Source organism: Nothobranchius furzeri, chromosome 4 (assembly GCF_043380555.1).
Source record: "Nothobranchius furzeri strain GRZ-AD chromosome 4, NfurGRZ-RIMD1, whole genome shotgun sequence".
Classification (NCBI taxonomy): Eukaryota; Metazoa; Chordata; class Actinopteri; order Cyprinodontiformes; family Nothobranchiidae; genus Nothobranchius; species Nothobranchius furzeri.
This window is the reverse complement of record NC_091744.1, coordinates 50,129,852-50,151,465: the sequence shown is the minus strand read 5'-3', so window position 1 is coordinate 50,151,465 and position 21,614 is coordinate 50,129,852. Positions and strand designations below refer to the sequence as shown.

Below are 21,614 nucleotides of genomic sequence, written 5' to 3'. Positions count from 1 at the left end.
CCACTCTACAACGGCTCCGGTGCGGAGACCTGAGGTGCGCAAACAGGCATGCGCGGGATTTTCGAGATCTTGAGATACAGTCCGAGGTATAAACGCGGAAGTTAGATCCAAACACCCGTTGTGTGGGAGAAGCATCGAAATGAACTGTTTAATCTGCCCATCATTTGTGTTGAGAGATCAGCAGTGTTTGGATCAACAAAGTGTGACTACTTTGATAGTGGAAACTGTATTTATGGCTTAATTTTGTGCATTTAAACTTCAGCCGCCATTGATAGTTGTTAAAAGTTGTTAAACCTGTGCATATGAAACAAAAAACGCTTTTTGTTTATCGATTTATTGTGAAATAATGGAAGCTGTGCTTGTTCCCTTTCCTGTTGGGCGGTTGTGATTCCTGTCCATTGACTGCGGAGGTGCTCCAGCATCTGGCAAAAATATTGATTCTATTTTTGCCAGACGCCGGAACAGAGGGCGGCGCCCTGCGCCGCACTGCAGCAGCACGGCCGCAGTAGTGCAATTGCTCTGATTGTCTACAACGGGACCGATTTTGCTCCAGAGTTCGTGCCGGAGCGGAGCGCAGCGGAGTGGAGGTAGTGGAATCTGGGGGTTATGCTCCAACCGAGCCCTCAGGTCCACACACCAGAACCTTCTAGAAGGTCCAAAGACCAGATATAAAAGTCGAGGTGATCGCTCCTTCCTGACTGTTGCACCCCGACTCTGGAATGATCTTCCTTTATCCTTACGCAGCGTTGACAGTCTGGACACTTTTAAAAAACAGCTAAAGACCCTTTTATTTAAAGCTGCTTTTACCTAAATCTATTGTGTTTTTCTTCTTTCCAACTCAAATTTATAATAATCTTTAATGTGTAACAACTTGAGATCGAGCTGCACTGGATGCATGCTCAATGTGATCTACAGCAGACAGTAACCTTACAGAATGAAGTTATAAATTTATGCATGAAAACAAAAAAAAAAACAAGCCCCTCAATAACATTTGGATACATGAACTTTATTCATATTTCATATATGTTTACATTTGTACAAAAATACAGAATACAGTAGAGTTTTCACCCAGAATATTCACCGGGTAATAATTACATTAGGGTTTTTTTTGGCACCCAGACCTTTTTCCTGCCTACAGCTGTTTTGATTCCCCCACCTCAGTGGGATGGATGGGATCTATCATGCCCAAAATAACTGTTCAAGAGGGCAGTGCTGCTCTTGTTTGGGTCAACAACGACGCACATAGGAAACAGTGTTCAAGGGCAGTCATGTGCCGGCTGGACTGAGGCCCGAATATTCCCGGCCCCCATACATCAGACATGCTTCCGGCTGTAGAATAGACAGGAAAGTGGGAGACCTTGGTGTTTATTCACAGCTTAGACCTCTTACAGCTCATTATAGTTATAGACTATGTATATATAAAGCCTCTTTTGATTTATTTTGCCATATGTGTTAGTTTGAGGCTAAAGTAACCATTGACAGAGTCCAGGATACTGATAATAAAGATGGAAGAGAAATAAAATCAGGTCTAAACTGTTATACATGGCATACTCTAATATTGTTTAAAATGTATCTTTAAATATAGATAACTGGCTAAAAGGTTAGAGGTTTTAGAACGTCACCACTGTGCTGCACAAATGCGGCATGTTTCTGTAACAAAAACTCAAGCCTAAACTGCCATATGGCACAGATATTGTTTTAACATTCATAAATGTTGTTAAAAAATGTGTTTTTTGTATAATTATTGTCATCTTGCAGTTATAAACAATACTTTCACGACACCAAAATGTTGCAGCTCTTCAAGCTGAAAGGTACTGCTTATTAGAAATAAATGAACACCAATGTGGTATACTTTGTTTTAAACACATCTTCAGTTTTGCACAATATAGTCTTCTGTAAGAAAAACTCCCAGTAAATAGCTCCGATTACACAGGAAACACGCTGAAATGGTCCCTAACACGACTATCAATGTAATGTGAATAGAAATGTTATAATAACCACTGTGATTTGTTCTGTTTTCACATATCAAAGCACTGTTTTACCAGAAGTGGTGTACCTAATTATGAGCGGTCACGGGCAAATCCAGCTAAAGAAATTTAACTGAGGAAAAACACAGAAGGGATCGGGCCTGATAGTTTCCACATTCTCCCACCACAAGGATGCACATAGGCTGTGGACACACACACACACACACACACACACACACACACACACACACACACACACACACACACACACACACACACACACACACACACACACACACACACACACACATCAAACAAGGCACAAAACTAAGGATGGAAAAAATACAATTATAAGACAACTGATCTGATGGAACAAATGAAAGTAGCCCCATAAACGCATTATCCTGTTATTGTTTGGTAGTTGCATGACAGGAGAAGGTCACAGTCAGTGTACCCTGTTCACACTGCATCACTCTGATTATACTGGGTGGCTGGATTTACCACTAGCTAGTTCAAAAACCCTTTGATATGATTTTATTAACATTGCTTTGCTTCAGCATACATATGTTCTTAATATATTCTTAAATGTCAGCTTTGTATCTTTACCCAATTATGCTTGGGAAATAAGCAGCTCCATTTGTTGTCTTACTGAATTTTACTTGAACAAGTGGTTGTTTATTTCCTGATGTCTTCATATACCAGAAAGACGGAACCGTGTTTCATACAAGCAGCAGAACAGAACACCTGGAGGATGGGGTTCCTTTATCCTTAAAAAAAAACGATGAGAGCACCACAAGTCTGGACTGCAAACTCGTGAACCACATGTGGAAGTCCCTAACTGATAAAGTTCATGAAGTTTGAACAGAAAAATTCACAGAGGAGGAAGTTAACACATAAATCAATGACAGCTGTTAGACATGGTCTATTGCAAAGATCTCAAGTCCAATACCTAATGTTGCAGTAGCTAAACATAGAAAGTGATGTAATGTTGCAGTGCATTCTAGGTTGTCTAGGTGATGTAATGTTGCAGTGCATTCTAGGTTGTCTAGGTTGCCCAATACAAGCAAAAGTTAATTTTGCATGGGTGCCTATGGGTCTGAGATTATGCAATTGCCCCAAATTTATAGTTTAGTGTTCTAAAGATGTTCAAACAGAAGGTTGCAAAAGTGACTCTAGATACCCAGATCAGATGTTGAGGAGACATTTGTTTCATCCCTTTTCCAAAGCCGGGTAAGGTCAGCAAAAATATGAAACAGCTTTAAAGGGAATGGGTCAAGCTAAAGCCAGTCAAAGCAAAGCGGTGGCAGTATTTATGTGGAAGATCAGATTATCACAGTGTGGGGCAAATGAAGGGTAGAATTTATGTGTGTTCTGTACATTCTGATGGTGGGAAAGGTCCTACGTCCAAGAATAACGAGTCAATAGTAGCAACTCTCTCAGACAGAAGAGAAGAGAGAAGAAAAATGTTCATGATCAGAGGTGGGTGGTCTGTAAAAAGTAGTGACACAAATAATTATCTAAGGAACTTCGAGAAAATATAATTTGAGCACTATGAGTCATGAGTAACTAAGCATAAAGGTTTGAATTTTGTTTCCATCAATTTGATTGTATTGACTACCAAGCACTGTGTCTGTGATTTTTCAATTAGCAAATGTGGTTTGTTTGTCCAGCATTAGTGTCTGTAAAGCAGGCTATCAACTGTAAAGTTGGTTATTGGGTGATGAAAAACTGTCTGGGGGCCATTTGGCCAATATTATCAAGTGAATAAAGGACAGACAAAATCAGAACGGCCTTTTTGGGGCTTCCTGTAAATTTGATCCCACACAAAGATGGGTAAAGCCATGCCCACCTGCATGTAGAGCACCTGTAAGCTGAAGTCTGAAAAAAGCTGATTATACAAAATGATTATTTAACCTCCCCCATATACGTAGAGTATTTTCATTACTTTAATCAATTATGCAACAACTTTTTTCCTGCCATTTTCTTTCTATTTCACCCCTTTGTGATTTTCATCTCGGTCATATTAGACCTGTTCTTTGAAGTGTTCTAGTCGGATCTTATCAGAGGGGCCTGGAGTCTGTTGAGACCGTGAAGGGAACACCCGCAGCTCTTCCTTTATTAGATCTGAGGGAGGTGGTAGGCAGACTGTGGGCTGAATACTGGTAATTGAATCCCAATAAAGAACATAGAATATCAACCATTTTTAAGCTTCTCTTAGATAAAATCAGTCCTCACTCTAAACTGTTAAAACCATGCCACTGTGATGGAGAATCTACTTTAAGTGCATGCTGTGGAGCAACTTTAAGGCAAAACTGAAATCTTGGTTTGGACGGCATTACTCAGTTGATTTTATTTTTTAAACATTACCATTCATCTTCACTATTTTGTCATACTGTTTCTATTCATCTGTGACTATTTTATTATGCAAACAAAATACCAAAGCTGGACACAGGCAAATTCAGCAGGAAGAGATTAGGGTTAGGGTTATTTACTCTCCATGGCAGTTTAGCCAGGGGCGGATTTAGCAATTTGGGGGCCCAAGGCGAACACAGACATGGGGCCCCTTACACTGAACTTTCAACAATCTTACCTTTAACTGGATTTGTGAAACTCTCCCCTCTTCTGACACGAGTTATTTTCCCTTTTTATTAGTCCTCCTCTTGTTGCCTGTATTTCCCTCCCTTTGAGTGCTTTCAATATTTGCTCTGCTTTCTTTTTCCTGTCAGTGCTCCTGTGCTTTTGCCATTTTTTTTTCTTTTTTCCATTTTGGTCTATGTTTTCCTCCCTTGAAACATTTTCCATTGTCTTTCCTTTCCGCTTCCTTTGATGTTTACATCGAAAAACAACGTCCCTTTCAGAAGTGAAAATAAAAGCTTTTATGAAGCAAGCTGCTTCTTTCTCTTATTGGAGCCAATAGGATAACATGCTTCATGTTTTGACTATCGCTTTGAGTTTGCTATGAATGCTCCCTTCTCTCTTCTTCTTCTTCTTATTTGTGGTCTTATGGCACTTGGCAAACAACAATTTGGTCCATTACTGCCACCAACTGGATTGGAGTGGAATGACTACCAATCACTTCCTGTTTGTGCATCGCCGTCTTAATAACCCTCTTATGACCATAATTATAACAGGGCCACCTGGTATTTTTTTAATCTTATGACTGTAAAATTGTAATAAAAAGTGCAAAGTGTGTGTAACTCTCTCCTTTGTTCAGAACAACTTCAGCTTTCAGTGTATGGTTTGTATTTAGAATTTATTTCTATTACAGCCTTTAAAAAATCAGCTTAAAAGTGAAAAAAGCAAAAAACGGATTAGAATTTTTTACATTTGTTACTGAACAGGAACTTCAAAATGACTGGGCAAACAATTTAAACTTTGAACTGAAATGCATCTATTCTTAAAAAAAAGTTTGAACCTTGGTATCTTTTTAGCTGTTTTTAAGACCATTTATTTTTGTAAACTTTCAGACATTTTTATTTGATGTGGTAGACAGGGGCGGATTAAGGACTGAAGAAGATCCGGGGCTTAACACACACACACACACACACACACACACACACACACACACACACACACACACACACACACACACACACACACACACACACACACACACACACACACACACACACTAGTCAACATCATATATATTTGTCTTGTACCACATAATTTTTAATCTGAAGCTACATATTAAGCATATTCAGGGCAGAGTATTGTTCCTGTTAGTGTTTAGTGTGAGATGATAGTAAATATTCCCTTTCTTTCTCCAACAACTTTACCTGATAGTAAGCTAACTTTAGGCAAACCAGCAGCACAACAAATATTTTCAAATAAAACTCACAAACCTGAGTCAGCACCAGTCTCATCAAAGCTGGGGTTCTGTCGCAGTACTTTTGGTCTAAAAAAACCTCCTTATGTCCATCTTCACTCATGCGTTTCAGGCAGAGAGTGTAGAAGAAGCCGGCTGCTGAAGGGCTTCTTCTTCAGTGGTGGAGGCTCAGGCAGGCTGTATACAAACTACTGCCAGCTGCTCCCTCTCTGTTGGACTTTGGTACTGCATGTTACTTCCACGTTTGAGATCCGGGGCTTTTCATTAAAGATTCGGGGCTTCAGCCCAAGTAGCCAGGCCTAACGCCGCCCCTGGTTGTAGACCTTGAAGCAGTTTCTCTCCAGCTGCAGGCAGAGTCCTGCACACCTCACACTGCCATGGGGTGCTTCTCTTGCACACCGTGCACTGCTATACCAAAAACTTTTGTTTTAGCAAAAATAATTATTTATAGTAAAAAGATAAATAATGCTGGGATGAAGCTGAATTTTACAATTAGCAAATAGTTGAGGATTGTTCAAATAAAAAATAAAGACTGAACAAACATTCATACCCTGGTTCACTGGAGATCTGTCCTTCTTCGTGGTCACTGTCTTCAGATATAAGCCTTCTGGGACACCTAATAGATCGTGTTGATTTTCTTTGAGGCATTTCCATAATTTCATGCTGCTTTTTATGCTAATTAGCTTCCCCGTTCCGTTATCCGCTTTCACTGCGGCGCTGCGCTCCTTTTCAATCAGGCTGTACAGCAGGATTTCCCCTCGTAGCGATATTTTCCATAACTCTGATTGCTTCATGCTGAGGGTCGTTGGAAAGCTGCTTTTATGTACTTTTAGGAACCGTTGGATTTTTTTAAATCTGATCAGCCTTTCAAAAGTTATAAAACAGAGCATTTTGGATGACAAACTCAGCACGTCTCTGAATCTGTGCTGTGATTCGTTGCGCTCAAGACAGGGAATCCCGGTGGCTACCGTAATGTATTGTATATGCACGAAAGGCCCCATTTTTAAAAATCTTTTCAGCACATTTGGAATTTTAATATCTTGAACGGTTCAGGAATTATGGTAATGAGAAGTGCGCATGTCCAATCCCGTCTGCGGCCACAGGTTGGTAATAAGCGTATTGGGGCATTAACAGAGGGGTGCCGGCGGTCAGGGCTAGGGGCCCCCCCAACACATGGGGGCCCCAGGTGGCTGCCGACCTATGCCTAATGGTAAAACCGCCACTGATTGTCAATGACTAAGAACACACGCAGTTTTTCTTTTTAACAGCTACAACACAGGACAGACAACTGACCTGTTCCTGTTTGTATCCTTTCAGATGCTTTGTCAGTCCAGGCTCATTAAAGACTGACGTTTAACTGGTCTGATTAGTTAGATAAACTCCTACAAGCACATGGTTATCAAGACGTCACTCCTCCTTTAAACTACTTTCAAAAATGTTGCACACACATGTGCAAAAAGGTCAATAAAGCCTAACATGTGGGCAAATAATAAAAAAACATTTAACACTTTCCTAACTGTCCACTTTCATCATGGTGTAAAATCCTATAAACAGCTAGCATTCAAGCTAGCTATGTGTCAACATATCATCCCAGTTGATAATGTTTCATGCCCTGTCTGAGATAACGAAGGTAAATACAACTCTGATAAGCAGGAAAAACACAAGCTTCGAAGCTTGAGCTACAGCAGGTTTCTGCACGACTTATTCTGGTTTATTTGTTTTAGATTTCCTCAAGGAAAAGATGAATAACTGGATCTGACAGTTATTCTGAAATCATCGTTTGGAATTCTGATCACAATTACAAAAATGGAAAATTTCAAACTTCATATGGTCCAGCTTTTGCTTTAAAGGGGAAAAAGAATCTAAACTAACACTTTCTTGTTGTGTGTGCATAAAGACAGCTTAGGTGGTCAAAAGTAGCACGCCAAAAAGTCAAAGCCGTGTGTAACCTATTTTTTATGTAAATATTTTTTTATGTAAAAATGCCAGAAAAAAAAACTTATTTTCTGAGAGACCTCATAAAAACGTCACAATGTGGAGTTCTTCTTCCTCCAATCTGCAGTCTCCATTGTCTGAGGCCTTCTGGTTCAAACCAACCAATCAGCAAGCAGCTCATTAGCATATTCATGTCCTTGCCAAGTGGGAGTGGTGAACAGCTCTTTTCGCAGCAAGGCTGATTCAGGGGGGTTAGAATGGCCTGTAGCAGGGCTCCTGGGACAGATGAAAGCCAAAACAAAATGTCTTATGCTTGTTAGAGATTCAAGCAGTGTTTGAGATTGCTGATAAACTGCATTCTTTGTCCCCTTGAAGAGATCTGCATCATCTTTGCAGCAAATGACAATAACATCAGGTGCAGAATGTGACACCAAATTGTGGGAAATAAACTGTTAAAAATGACCAAAGTTATTATTTTGCAAAATTGTCCTATTTAGGAGTAAATGTTCCCTAAAATGTATTCAAAACTCTGTCCCAAAGTTGCTTCAGATTTCTTACATTGAGAATTCCAGATGAGCCTCAGATGGACTAATGAACACGGACTTAACCACATTCAAGGTTTCTGCAACATGACAGCAAAGCCCTGTTTTATGTGAGGACATGAGGAAGCTTGGACGGGTTTGACTGGTTTAGGAGACTCTTCTGGAAAACTGTTTCCAGCGGCCCAGTGAGAGACTGGCTCTAGTAAATCTGGCTCTACAGCTTGTGAGCTAACTGACTCACCAGTACGATCCCTTTACAGTCACAAATGTTCTCATAACTCCTTCGGGGGGTTGTGGATTAGTGCTCCACAATATTAGAAAAACGTGCATTTGTACCATTGTGAAAAATGACAATGAGTTGAGACGAATCCAGATTTGTTATTATTTTCTTGTTTGTAGTACAAAACCTTTGCTGTGACCTACTTTAAAGGGGTGGTTCACTCATTTAATCAATATATTTGCAGTGGTCTCTTGTAGGAATGAATGCCTTGTTTCAGGAAGTACAAATCAGCCGAGGAGAAAGTAGCTTCAGACGACAGGATGTGGAGTCTTATTCGCTGATATTTGGACTTCTCACAGTTCTACCACTGACTCTAGTTGCTCTGCAGTGTTGATGTTTTATTTTCATTAACACCACAAGCCTGGAGGAGTTCTGCTGTGTGGTGGAGTTGCTAACGCTAATGGTTAGCTTCTACCAGCCGAGATGTCCTCTGCTGTTTCCTGGATGCTAAACCAACAACAGCCTTCCCCATTGCTAGTCCAGATGGGTGAGTGCATGAATGTCAGTGACAGTGTGACGTAGATCTGTCAGGATTTTCTAATCCTAGAGTTTCACCATCTGTTTTCTATCAGAAGCTGATGTAGGAAATAAGTGTAGGAGACTATTTTCATGTTCAGCCTGCATGAAACACTCGGCATTAAGTCAGGAATAATCATAAAAAATATTTCAGTAAATTACACCTTTTATTAATAAATTCATAACTTGGAATAAATGGAGTCACGCCTTTATCCCGCTCCTAGGTATTCTGAATTAGTTTGCTGATAATTTGACAAAACCTATTGTGCAACCCTAAAAACAATAAATATCCAACCATCCTTTTATTGTCGCTCATCCAAAGTCAAGATCCAGGAGGGAAACAATCTTATTCTTCCTGAATTTTTATTTGATTTATTCTTTTTTTACAGACCATGCACTCTTTTAGAAATTTGATTTGTTCCACTTTTACAGTAAAGTGGCCATTAGCAGTCCCTCCAGTAAAACGCTGTGCCTTTCAAACAGTATATGTATGTATGTATATATATTTATATTTATATGTGACAAATAAAAAGTAAAGGCATTGCTGAACTAACGTTTTCCTGTGGTAGGCCCATTCTCGCCAATGTTTCAAAATCCAAATCCACCCAATTCCTGATGCTGATTAATAGGATTTCATGTCTGGTTTTAACAGTCAAAATGTCTGGTTAGTTCAAGCGGCGTCTTTCTGTTTGCCCCACAAATGGTTTGTAGTTTTTCTCCACTGAAATTCATCCACACATTCTAAAACACTCAGGTCGTCTGTCCGAACAGCAATCTCTGGGTAAGCATTTCCAGCTGGAGTGAGATTTTAGGATTACAAAGTGTTAGTACACAGACTCTTCAGTAAATGTGACCCATTAATAAAGGTGCCCTTAAATGATTGCTTAAAACAATTCAGCTGTAGGAACAGCAGCAGCTGAGTGCAACCATCAATAAATAAATACACCGTCAGCATACGCCCCTTTTGGGTACAAGCTTAAACCAGAAAATGTGACTAAAGTCTGGAACCACCATAATTCCTTGGGAAACCTCAAGCTTCGAGGAGGCTAGAAAGCTGTTGAAGGTGGATTAATATGAGGGTCTTCAGAGGTAGTAAATCATGCCTCAGTTCAAATAAGAGATAACCGGCATCAGTCACTTTCAGCGTTTTTCTTTTGAAGACGTAGTATTGATGTAGGCCTGAGCGTAGCGGGAGGCTGGAGAAACAGGCTGATAAATAAGTCGTTTTCCCCACAGAGTCACAGAAGCAGCAGGTGCTGATGGATGAGTATTCGGAGCTGAGGGACACAGGCCTCAGCGGGGCGGTGGGGGGGTGATGACATGGCTGTAAGGTTACCTGCTAAGTCATTGTCACCTTCAACAGCATGGGGGTAATGTAATCTTATAAGAAAGGCAAGTATCCAAAAAGTTTCAGGTTGGATTGAACCACACAACTTCCTGGTAATGGCATTGGGACGAGGAAGTCCCAACACTTCGGCCATTTCACAAGAGTTTTCAGCTGTGCTTGAGTTTCATCTTTAGACAACAACTGTAGCCAAGAGCAGAGCCCTGTGAGACAGAAGAATGAAGCAGAGGGCTCAGAAAATGGGGGAAGACATTTTCTTCCCTTGCAATTTGAAATGAGGACTAAAAAGGCTTACCCGGTTTGCTGATGGGTAGGTCTTTACACCGTTTCAATGACGTTCAACATAATTCTGTAACATGACAGAAAATAGATTATTAAAAATAAAGAAAGCCATAAAAACATCAAGACTCGCCAACATCATCAGGATTTTCTTGTTTGTTTGAGGCGAGTTCAGATTAATCAGGTTTTCACCAGTGATTCAGTGCAGCTGAATGACACTAATGCTGAGATAAAGAACTTCAATCATCATTGCTTTCACATTCCTACATTACTCAGTTCCCTGGAAACGCTTTGATGCTCATCATGTGAACGCAGCGTGACACTTTGAGTGGAACAGCCAAGCTCGTTTCACTTCCTGCCCAGACGCCTGGTAGATGTGCTGCACGCAGTTAGATCACAGCCAATGTTTCACTTTGATTACTGGAATTTGGTGGGACATAAAGTTCATTCTTTCTCTAGCATTTCAATGCATGCATTTCTCTGTTATGTGGATCATTCTCTTCCTTTGGATCTACTGGTGCTCTGTTAGTGCAACGCAGTGTTGTGCCTCCGCGGGACTCAGAATTACAGCGGAGCACAGCCGGAGATCGGGGTGACACTGTTTGCTTTTCCTGCTGGTAGATTTTGCTTCTCAAACCAGGCAGGCAGCTCACAGCGAGAGGGTGAGAAATGAAATATGGACATGAAAGAAATGCTCCGACACTGAACTGACAGAGCAAAGTGTGTGTTTTCATAGCGTTGATGAGATGAATATTATAAAAACAAGGTGATGAAAAGCACAGAGTCTCTAAAATCCAAACATGAAGAAGAAAACTTCTGCTTCGAACAGATAATTGTGTGTTATTTATTATAAAATTGTAATAATAATTAATATCAAATTAACTCCCCCCCCCCCCCCCCCATGCTATTCCTGCCAAGCCAGACAGGATGGCTGAATTGCAACCGCTAACGCAGACTCGTCCAGAGTCTTTTGATTTCTGAGTAAATTAAACTTAAGAAAGCGCATCTGCAAACGCTTCATCACGTGTACAGAGGTCATCTCTGGACCGGAGCATCGGACACCTTCGTCTTCTCTGTCAGCCAAGGTGCCCTGGATGAAACATCCTCCTTTGATGTCCCGGATCTAAAAGAGGGTCCTAAGTCGGTGAGGCAGTCTACAATAAATAGCGTTCTGATGCAATTGTTTTCCAACGAAACCTGTTTATTCAAACCATCACTTTTCACTCAGACACCTGTTTCTTCCTGAAGCAAATTCAGACGCACACACGCATCCATATCACATCATTTTCAATCTTCACACATCCAACACAAGGTCTTTGTGTGCAAGCTTAAAATATCAACTGTTAAAGATTGTCCAACAAAGTTGCCAATGTTGATTGTTGTTTCCTATGCTTGTCAATTCAAAATCATTAGTTTAATTTGAAGAATTAAAACTTTTAACTTTCAAACTTGTCTCTTCATTGAACTGAAACACAGACCCACGGATATTATCGTCAGTTTATCGATGAAAACAACCTTTGAGTCTTCTTAAAACTATAAAATTTGGTTATTAATTTATTAAAAATTAATATCTCAAATTAATATGTAGGATGGTTCATCTTTCATAAAAGAGCATAAACCATTACACAGAGATTTTTCTCTGGCGCTTGAAATGCTCCTCACATAACAGTGGCAACCATTCAATTTAATGTTTTGCCCAAAAATATAATAATTGTAATCACCTCTGAAAAGTACAATCCTGGAAAAGTCCCATGCCATCCAGCACTGGTCATCCTTCTACATGATTGGATCCAAACCCATCCTTGTTCTGAACGTCTCTGACACCGCTGCACACACCCTTTTTGCACAAAGCGCTCGTTTTTGGCTCGGAGCAGTCAAACAGGAAGCTAGCTTACCTGCCTAGAGTCTGGATTTGTTTTGCAAGCTCTATTCAGAGTCTTCTGGTTTGGAAAGAGCTATTGTAGGGGGAAAGCAGCTTAGTCCCAACTCTGCCTAGTTTGTCACCATAAAAGCACCACACACCATATATGCTAGCGTACTAAATAGAGGGGCGGGGCATGAAGCAAGTGGGAGGAGGTTCAGTTAAAAGTTGCTTCTGGAAATTGTGACCTTAACAGTTCAGCAGAGCTTTGTGTTTCGTGTCTGTGTCACAAGCAGGTGTTGTACTACATTCTGCAGTCACCAGACTCTGCAGCAGGGCCAGGGACCCATGAGGATTTTCTGTTTTGTTCAGTTTTGTTTTCTCAAAATGTGGCTTGCTTTGATAACTTTTTTTCAAGAACAAATGCGGCTTTTTAAGGAATTAAAGTAAGTTAGGATCAATATTTTTTATGATTGCACTAATACTGGCAACTGTTGATGTGATAAAAGTTCACCTGTTAGCCACGATGTAATGGGAATTTATCACGCTAATGTTGTTGGGAACAGGGTCTTCCTGTTTTTGTTCTTTTTACACATTCATGAAGCTACAGATGAACTGATTACAGAAAACATAAAATGTATTTGTGACAATATGGTTGCTTTTTCAGTAAAAGAACAGATTCCAAACCTGTAACCAGCTGAAATGGCTCCTAACCAAGCATGAGTAATGGATACATACGATGTGAGAAGTGGTTGGCTGTCAACATACAGTAGCTGTATAATACTGTTGATCTGCACGATGCGTGTTGTTTAACATAAACTCTGGCTCACTTGAGGGCTGAGTATTCTTCAGATATTTTCTGAGTGTCTTTAATAAATAAATATTCATGCAGCCTGAAACTGCAGTGGGTTTGTTTAATTGCCTGTGTTGTTCTGAACACGTATTTACTATGAAGCCAAATTTGCCTGAGGCCCCTAATAAATGGGCTGAGCAGTGTTTTAGTTTTGCACTTCCAGTGGGGAATTTGGGTGATTTACAAAAGAGCAGAAGAAAAAAAGCTGTGAGATCCAGATGCCATGTCTCTTTTATGACTCAAGCAGCAGAACCTCCCATAATGCAACTGAGTAATCCTTCCAGCCTTTGTGCTAGATTCCCACTGCTCTCAGAACACACAACTCCAGTGTTTTTACAATGCATAGTCCTCATTCCAAAACACACCTGCTTTTTATCAAGTTTAATACTTAAAGTTATTTGCTCCTACTTCCCCCATGTTTCCTCTGCAGACTATAGTTTGGGGAGAAGTCAGACTGTACGCAGGGAAAGGTCAAGACCTTTCAATATTTTAGACAAGCACTTACAATATATTATAGAGTGAAACCTAATGATTCCCTCTGAGTGAGCACTGGGCAACAGCACTAAGGAAGAATAAAGAAAAATACGACCCTTTTGCACAGGATGAATCGCTCAGCAGAGCCAGAGTTGGGAAGAGTCCAGGATCCGTTACAAACATATAGAAAATTTAGTTTTCTTAGCAAAAATTGTTTTGCTATTTATTTCTTGCTGAATAACTGATGTGATATAAAAAAGTGGTGAGAAACAAATGAAACAGCTCACTTTTCCTGTGTTTCAGCGCTTCCTGGAGGTTCTGTCCCTTCTGATCCGGTAAAGGAATCATCTTCTACGGGACTCTGTTGATGAGCCTGTCTGTTACTTGGCGATCTGACCTGTATCAGAATAGAAAATCAGCCTTTTCATTTTAAAGACCATGGTAACACTGCACATCCTTTTAAAATGTTACTTAATGCATTATTAAGCATTAATAACGTATCAAATCAGATGTAAACAACTGCTTATTATTAATGTTAGGGTTAGGGTCATGCATTACTAAGCAAACACCCCGTGGCCCTTTGTCCTAACTTTGTCCACCCATCCATTCTCAACCATTTATCCAGTCGGGTCGCGGGGGCAGCAGCCTAAGCCGAGATGCCCAGACTTCCCTCTCCCCAGCTACGTGGGCCAGCTCCTCCAGGGGAATCCCAACGCGTTCCCTGGCCAGGTGAGAGACACAGTCCCTCTGGCGTGTCCTTTGTCTTCCCTTGGGTCTCCTCCCAGTTGGACGTGTCCTGAAAACCTCACCAGGGAGGTGTCCAGGAGGCATCCTGACCAGATAACCGAGCCACCTCAACTGGCTCCTCTCGATGTGGAGGAGCAGCGGGTCTACTCCGAGCCCCTCCCGGATGACCGAGCTTCTCATCCTATCTCTAATGGAGATAAACATCCGTCAAAAGTGACGGCAACGGGAAGCTTGTGATTGGTCAGGACGCCGCTTCCTGTAAATGTGTCACCAGCACCGTCGTTGTCCCATTAAAAAGCAAAAAGATATTCAGCGGCAGACCCAGAACAGACTGAAGAACACATCGCGGAAAAGGTCACCTGTGACTGAAGGAGTACAAAATACGGAGCAAACGTGGACGGAAACGACAGGAAGTGTGGCTCTGGAGGTGGCGACCGCATAAATAGGTGGTGGAGAATGAAGCACAACTAATCCGTGTTATAAAGTCTCTGAAATATATAAACACATTAGTAAATACACTATTGTATGTATACTACCGGATACATGAGTGTTATGGTGGCAGGATACCACAGATAAGCAGTATGCCCTCTGTTGTCCTGGCGGGGAATTGCTTTGCAACGCTCCTCTGCCTGAACAGAAGTTAAGATAAGAAAACTTTTCGGACACTTCGTGTGCATCTCTCCATTGCAAAGCTGACGGTACCGCACTTAAAACGTCAAAAGATATTCAGCGGCAGACCCAGAACAGATCGAAGAACGCATCGCGGAAAAAGTTTGAAAATATGAACGTTTATTCTGTAAATCAGGCTTTACAGAGACCACCAAACCTCTGGTCCCAGCCTCCTCATCCCTTGCCAGGAGCTGAGAAGATGGTACTCGTTGTAATAAATTCTACATAAGAAAGTGAAACCTTCTGACAATACAATAAGACAACTGATAATCATCATCTCTGGAGCAAATTAGAAGTGATATGACTCAGGGTCAGGGGTAGTACATCAGCTCACCTTCCACACCACACACATCAGGATGATTGTGAGGACTGAAACAAACAGTGAGGAGAGGAGGATCAGCTTCATCATGTCCAGAGGCTCTTCTGATGTTGGATTACTGATATGTGAACAGGCACCTGAAAATAAAACAAGAAAGCTTAAAGCATTGTTTTACTCCTTTGTTTATTTATTTATTGGCGTATTCCTTGTTCAGTTCTGATGCATTTAGATTTGATGGTAGACGTGAACTTTCGACCATTTTTAGCAGTTTGAGATGAAGATGCTTGTGCTATGTTGAAGCCACACAGATGCCGGTTTTCCTTCCTTGGACTTTTACTTTTGTAGGTCTTGGCAAACATTCCAAAGCAGACAACAATAAAAACCCAACTTGACCAACTTGGCCTAAAGGGAGGAAGGTAAACTTACGTGACGGGTAGCTCGTCGTACACTTTGAATCTGTATTGTTGTGAATGGGTGACTCTGAGAGAGTGGGTGACTCGGAGGGAGTGGGTGACTCTGAGAGAGTGGGTGAGTCCAAGGGAACTAAAAAGGAGTCCAGACAAAATGACAAGACAAAGATGAGACAGAAAGGAGCGTCACTGTTTGATGATGAAAACATTCATTGTCAAGTGCTAAAAAGTCACTTCAATACCACCTCTTCTCTCCCACATCTGACACACACAAAAGAGCTGATCCAACCACAGCAATGGAAAGAAAAGCGCTTGGGAAGATTGGAAGATTGCTCTGTAATCAACACTTATACAATCAGGTTTCAGTCCTTTTCTTCTTTTTAACATCCACTACCTTGGGACATCTTCCCTTGGTCCTGTGACTCAGCCGTGTCTCAATGGGCAGCACTGAGACCGTTTAGACTTTTTATCTCACAACGTTCTCGTAAAGACATAATGGTTCCACATTAAAAGCTTCTCCAAACAGCCACAGGAGATCTGTCCCAAATAGGAGCTCCTTCACAATGGTCTAAAGAAGGTGGCGTGAGCTTTACAAGCAGAAGGGAGCACGAGGCTGGAATGTGGCATGTTAGGATCAGTAAAGGTAAAGAAGAAATGAACCCCACCTCGTCTGCAGCTGCAAATGTTATCTACAGCTTAAAACTTGTAGGATCCACATTTAAGAGACCGTACCTAGCACCCTGATACTGAAGCAGCAGAGGCATTGAAAAGGATGCAGCAGTCATGTAAATCTCCAGATTTTTACCTAGTTTTGAACCAAACTAGAGTCTTTTGTTTTTCTGGTCAAAATTATTTTTTAAAGGGACCTATCACGGACGTATCATTCCATGTGAAATTGTTATTTTCTCATAAAAATGCATCAGCTGCATTCACGTATTTTCCTAAAATAGCTGCAAATTTAGAGTTTTACTTAGAAAATCTTGCAAAGTGTCAATGGAAGCTGGTCTCTGGTCTGAAACTTGCCTCCCCTGGTCAGCATGGGATATGTAGTTTGGTAGTCCAGTGGTTAGAGTGCTGGGTTGACATATAGTTTTGTGCAGAGTCACATCCTGGTCATGGCAGTAACGTTTTCTCTTAACTCTTTATTGGTGAACTGTTTAAAAAGCACGTACTAATCTGTATTGTTTTTTTCTCACTTCCTCTGTTTATTTAGCCAGTGTGAGTTCATGTGAGCTGAGCAGAGAAAATCAACTAAAATGCTGCTTGACCAAATTCAAAGATCTTTAGAGACACAAAACATTTTACAGAAAATAATCAATAAAACTAAATTATAAAAACATGGAATGGGCTTCAGCTGGCTGAATAAATGACTGCTGATACCACCGGGATTCAAACTGGCGTCAGCACATGGCAAGCTTAAGATGGCAGGCAGACACCTTAACCACTGGACTACCATAGCCAATACAGCCTTGTTTAAGAGTGGGCGTGGGTGGAGTTTCACTGAAACAAAGACTTTTATTTCCTGGTATAAATTCAGGCTGATGAAAATAAGATGAATGACATCTTAATAGCACCAACAGGAATATTGTATCATATAATGTGCCTGAATTTGCTTTCAAAGGTTTAAAATAGAATTATGTGGAACCTTTAAAGACACTTGCTTCTTGGTAAACTGGGACAGATAAATGTTGAGCAAATGTTCTCTTAATCATTGGGAATACATCTATAGTAGAAAAAACACACAAATCACACAGAAAATGTCATGTCAGAGGGCATTCCAGCAATCCCATCCCTCTCCCGACTGAATCATGAGCCAGGTTGACTCTGAGCCAATCTGAACTCTGACGCTGAACGTCTGTTTAAACCCGGAACAGTTGTCAGTTGCCTCACCTGTGAGACTGTGATTCACCTAAAGAAGAGAAATCCGATAACCTGTGGTCCTGTCTAATTGAAGTTTCTTTCCATTCCTATTTCCTGCAGATGCACTTTGTGAGCCAACCCCCCCCCCCCAAAAAAAACGTTACACTTGAAATGCTGCTGAATGTTCCCACTAACCCCGGGTTTCCACGGGAGCCGTCAGCAGCACGTCATAGCTGCTGATAGGAACCGTGTGGTCAACAGAACCTTTTCCACCGGAGCCGTCAGCAGCTCAAGTCGGCCGCGTCTCAGGAGCAGCATGTTCTATTTATCTATCTTTACGCGCCGGTTCTATTTTCTACGCGCGACGCCTCTGAAACGGGTCAAGTTTGAAATTTTTGGGGAAGGACAGACAGGAAATCGGACGCGGAAATGGAGAGAATCTCCAGAGATTTTCAGAATAAAGAACGTACTGCCTTCCGGTTGCTTTACTTTAAAAAAGGTTACTAACTGTGCGTCCCTGTGAGAAGTTATCACCTAGCTAGCGGTCTCCTTTGTTTTTCAGGTCCGTATTGGCGATTATAAAACGGACAGAACATAAAAACACAAACATTTTGGAGCCATGTTCTAGTTTTCTCCTGCTTGTTGTTGTGTTTACTGACGAAGTCACTCGTGTGACTTCGTGCTCGGTCGGTGACAGCTGCTCCCCTGCTGCTTCGCGTCTCGTGGGAAGGGCCAAACAGCAGTTTACGCTAGCAAGACGTGCTGCTGCAGTAACGTGCTGCTGACGGCTCCCGTGGAAACCCGGGGTAAGATACTATTAATACCTATAATGCCCTTAGTTACAAATATCGATGAACCATAATTTAGCATAGTTTAGTAGGATCTTTTTTCTTCTTCACTGTTGTTTTGTAATCATGAATTTGGGATTATTTAACAACTCTGCTGTCTTACTAGCTCTATAGTTGTTGATTTTGAGGACCCATTCAAGAATGAGATGTTACATCTCAAGCGGTTTACATCCTCATAAATAAATAACTAAAGTAAATAAAAGAGTTAATTTTCCTTTAGAACTCTATCGAAGACTGGTGCCAGTACCAAATGTTCCACAGTCATCTACAGACTTCACAGGAAGTTATTAATAAAGCAATAAAAGCCAACATATGCTCATCCAGTCTGCAGCAGTAAACGCTGAATGGGCTGCGTCTTTGGTATGTTTGCTTCTTGAAAGTTGTGAATCGCTTTTCAAAGCTGCAGGATTGACTGTTCTTGCAGTTGTTGGGTCTTGCAGAGTTCCTAACAGTGTGACTTTACCAGAGGGTAACCCTAACAATGAATACCAGTATATCTCCCCCCCAGCTCATACAACCGTTAACCTACTGCAGTTCACTCATATCACTCAATTCAACTCACTTCAATTCAGTTCACTTTCTTTACCATACCATTTTGTTTGTACAGCGCAATTTAAAACACAGCGCCTTACAGACAAAATGAACTGAATAAAACATTCCTATAAAATAAGTCAGGAACAGACTATTCTAAACAATTCAATAAGTAAGGTAAAATCAACTGTATGAATAGTAAGAGCAATAAAACTAGCACACCAACAATCAGAACAGTCCTGACAATAAAAGCAACAGCTCAGGGGCCTCATTTATCAAGATTGCTTACGCACAAAACAGGGTCGGAAAACTGCGTAAGCAACTTTCCACGCAAACTTTGGGATTTATGAAAGAAAACTTAGCGTAAAAATGTGTGCAACTTTAAGTTGACTAAGGACCTGGCTTACACACATGTTGGACATGGAGAGCACCTGCAGTGCTGCTGCTGAGAAGGATAAAATGATGAAATCCTGCAGCATTCTCACTTGTACCGCTTCTTTTTCACACAGAACAAGATCCCCCACACACGCACACACACACACACACACACACACACACACACACACACACACACACACACACACACACACACACATACACACACACACACAGCCTGATGTGCAGAAAACAGAATGCAGAATATCAGCAGGAGGACAGATTGAGACAGAATGTCATGCGTCTGTGACAGTGTGTGTCCTGTCACTGTGACCCGATTGATGATGCGCCCTGACTACTTAGTCAAGGGAGATGTCTGTTTGGGTGACTGGTTAGAGCGCGCGACTTTCACTCAAGCGTCTGCGGATCGAATGCCCATTAGACCATTTTTTTTTATATCCGCCACAGATCTCTCTGATGAACTCACAGCACTGACGGCTTCAGCAACGCTGTGCCACTCCATGGATTTTCTCTTATTTGTTTTGCAAAAGTACTTTCTTTCATTCCTCCACCTCACCCACAGGTACCTGAATTTCTGCTTCTGTGAAATAGAGCTTCCTTCATCTGCCTTGCTCTATGGTCGCCGTTGGCGGAGCGCTGCAACAACTTACTAATCATGCGTTAAGTTCAGTTCATTAAGTCAATTAGGTAAAGGTTTCAGTATAAGGTAACCCAGCAGATTGCATCAAATCACTGACTAGTTTCAATGTCTTTACAGCAATCCTCATACAAAACAAGCATGTAGTGACAGTGGAGAGGAAAACTCCCTTTTAACAAGAAGAAACCTCCAGAGGATCCTAGCTCAGTGCGAGCAGCCATCCGACCCACTGGAGGTCTTTTATAATGAACTTTTTTTTCTGCAAAATGTGTTAAATTCTATTACATGTCTTCATACATAGAACATTTTAGTATTACAATATAATCAGAATATACCTGTTGTGGGACAGGGAGGTTCTTCACACTCATTAGAAGAGTTTTCATGCTTTAAAGCATTGTAGAGTTCTTTAACAAAGTCAAAGTATCGCTGTGTTTCCCATTTTTCTGTCCTGTAGTGGCACTGAAAATCCACCATTAGCGCCTCCAGGTTCTAGGAAAACAATTCACATCTTTATTGGTTTGCAGGTAGATGGATCATCAAATACCTAAACAAATATTTGTTTTGTTGAAAGCAGGCACTTAAAATGAAAATAAAACAACATTAACTTACCACTTTGATATCTAGCCGCTCTTCGTAAAAATAGATAATGAGTATTTTAATATCGTGTTTATTGGTTGAAATGTTTCCAAACTTATTGGCTAATTCTTGTAAACTCTGCTCCACGTTGTAAACATTTAAATTTGCCCAACACATCCCACCCTAGAATAAAAAAGGAGGAAAAAGAACATAAATTAGCACTTACAGTGAATTACTTACAACAGATCACGTTTAGACAAGACATTCATCTAGAGGCAGTTCTCACAATAACTATTCCAACTATTCAAGACATGTTGAACTAAGTTATTAATGTGACAGTTGTTTTAAAATGTAGCTGTTATCATTTTTCATCAGAACATCGTAGCAACACTATTAGTTTGCACCCACTGACTTACAAATAAAATATACAAACAAAGTTGCTGGTACGCTTCAGTCAGTGAAAGAAAAACCCTCAGTGGTCACAGAAATAACTTGAATCTGACAAAAGTAATAATCAATAAACAAAGAAAATCAATAGAATTTTACCAATGAAGGTCAGACATTGCTTTTCAACCATGCTTTAATGGAATTATCTAAAAAGATAAACTCATGGAACAGGCCTGGAAAAAAATGATGGTGGATCACTGCAATCAAACGATTTCTGTAACTGTCAATGAGATTTCTGCACCTCTCAGCAGGTATTTTGGCCCCCTCCTCGTGAGCAGACTGCTCCAGTTGTC

The 21,614-nt window shown here is 40.9% G+C and overlaps 1 protein-coding gene across 2 annotated transcripts in view; it reads right to left on the bottom strand.

The window, feature by feature from the left end:
• Positions 1 to 985: 985 nt before the first annotated feature.
• kitlga (kit ligand a) overlaps positions 986 to 21,614 on the bottom strand; it is a 78,260-nt gene continuing 57,631 nt past the window's right edge. For both annotated transcript variants that reach the window (XM_015977149.3, XM_070550238.1), the window contains 7 exons: positions 20,908 to 21,057; positions 20,634 to 20,787; positions 16,043 to 16,159; positions 15,632 to 15,753; positions 14,169 to 14,278; positions 10,710 to 10,763; positions 986 to 10,617 (listed from right to left, as the gene is read on the bottom strand). In XM_015977149.3, the coding sequence (XP_015832635.1) occupies positions 10,733 to 10,763; positions 14,169 to 14,278; positions 15,632 to 15,753; positions 16,043 to 16,159; positions 20,634 to 20,787; positions 20,908 to 21,057 (684 nt within the window). In that variant the 3' untranslated portion in view covers positions 986 to 10,617; positions 10,710 to 10,732. The remainder of the gene's footprint in view (positions 10,618 to 10,709; positions 10,764 to 14,168; positions 14,279 to 15,631; positions 15,754 to 16,042; positions 16,160 to 20,633; positions 20,788 to 20,907; positions 21,058 to 21,614) is intronic.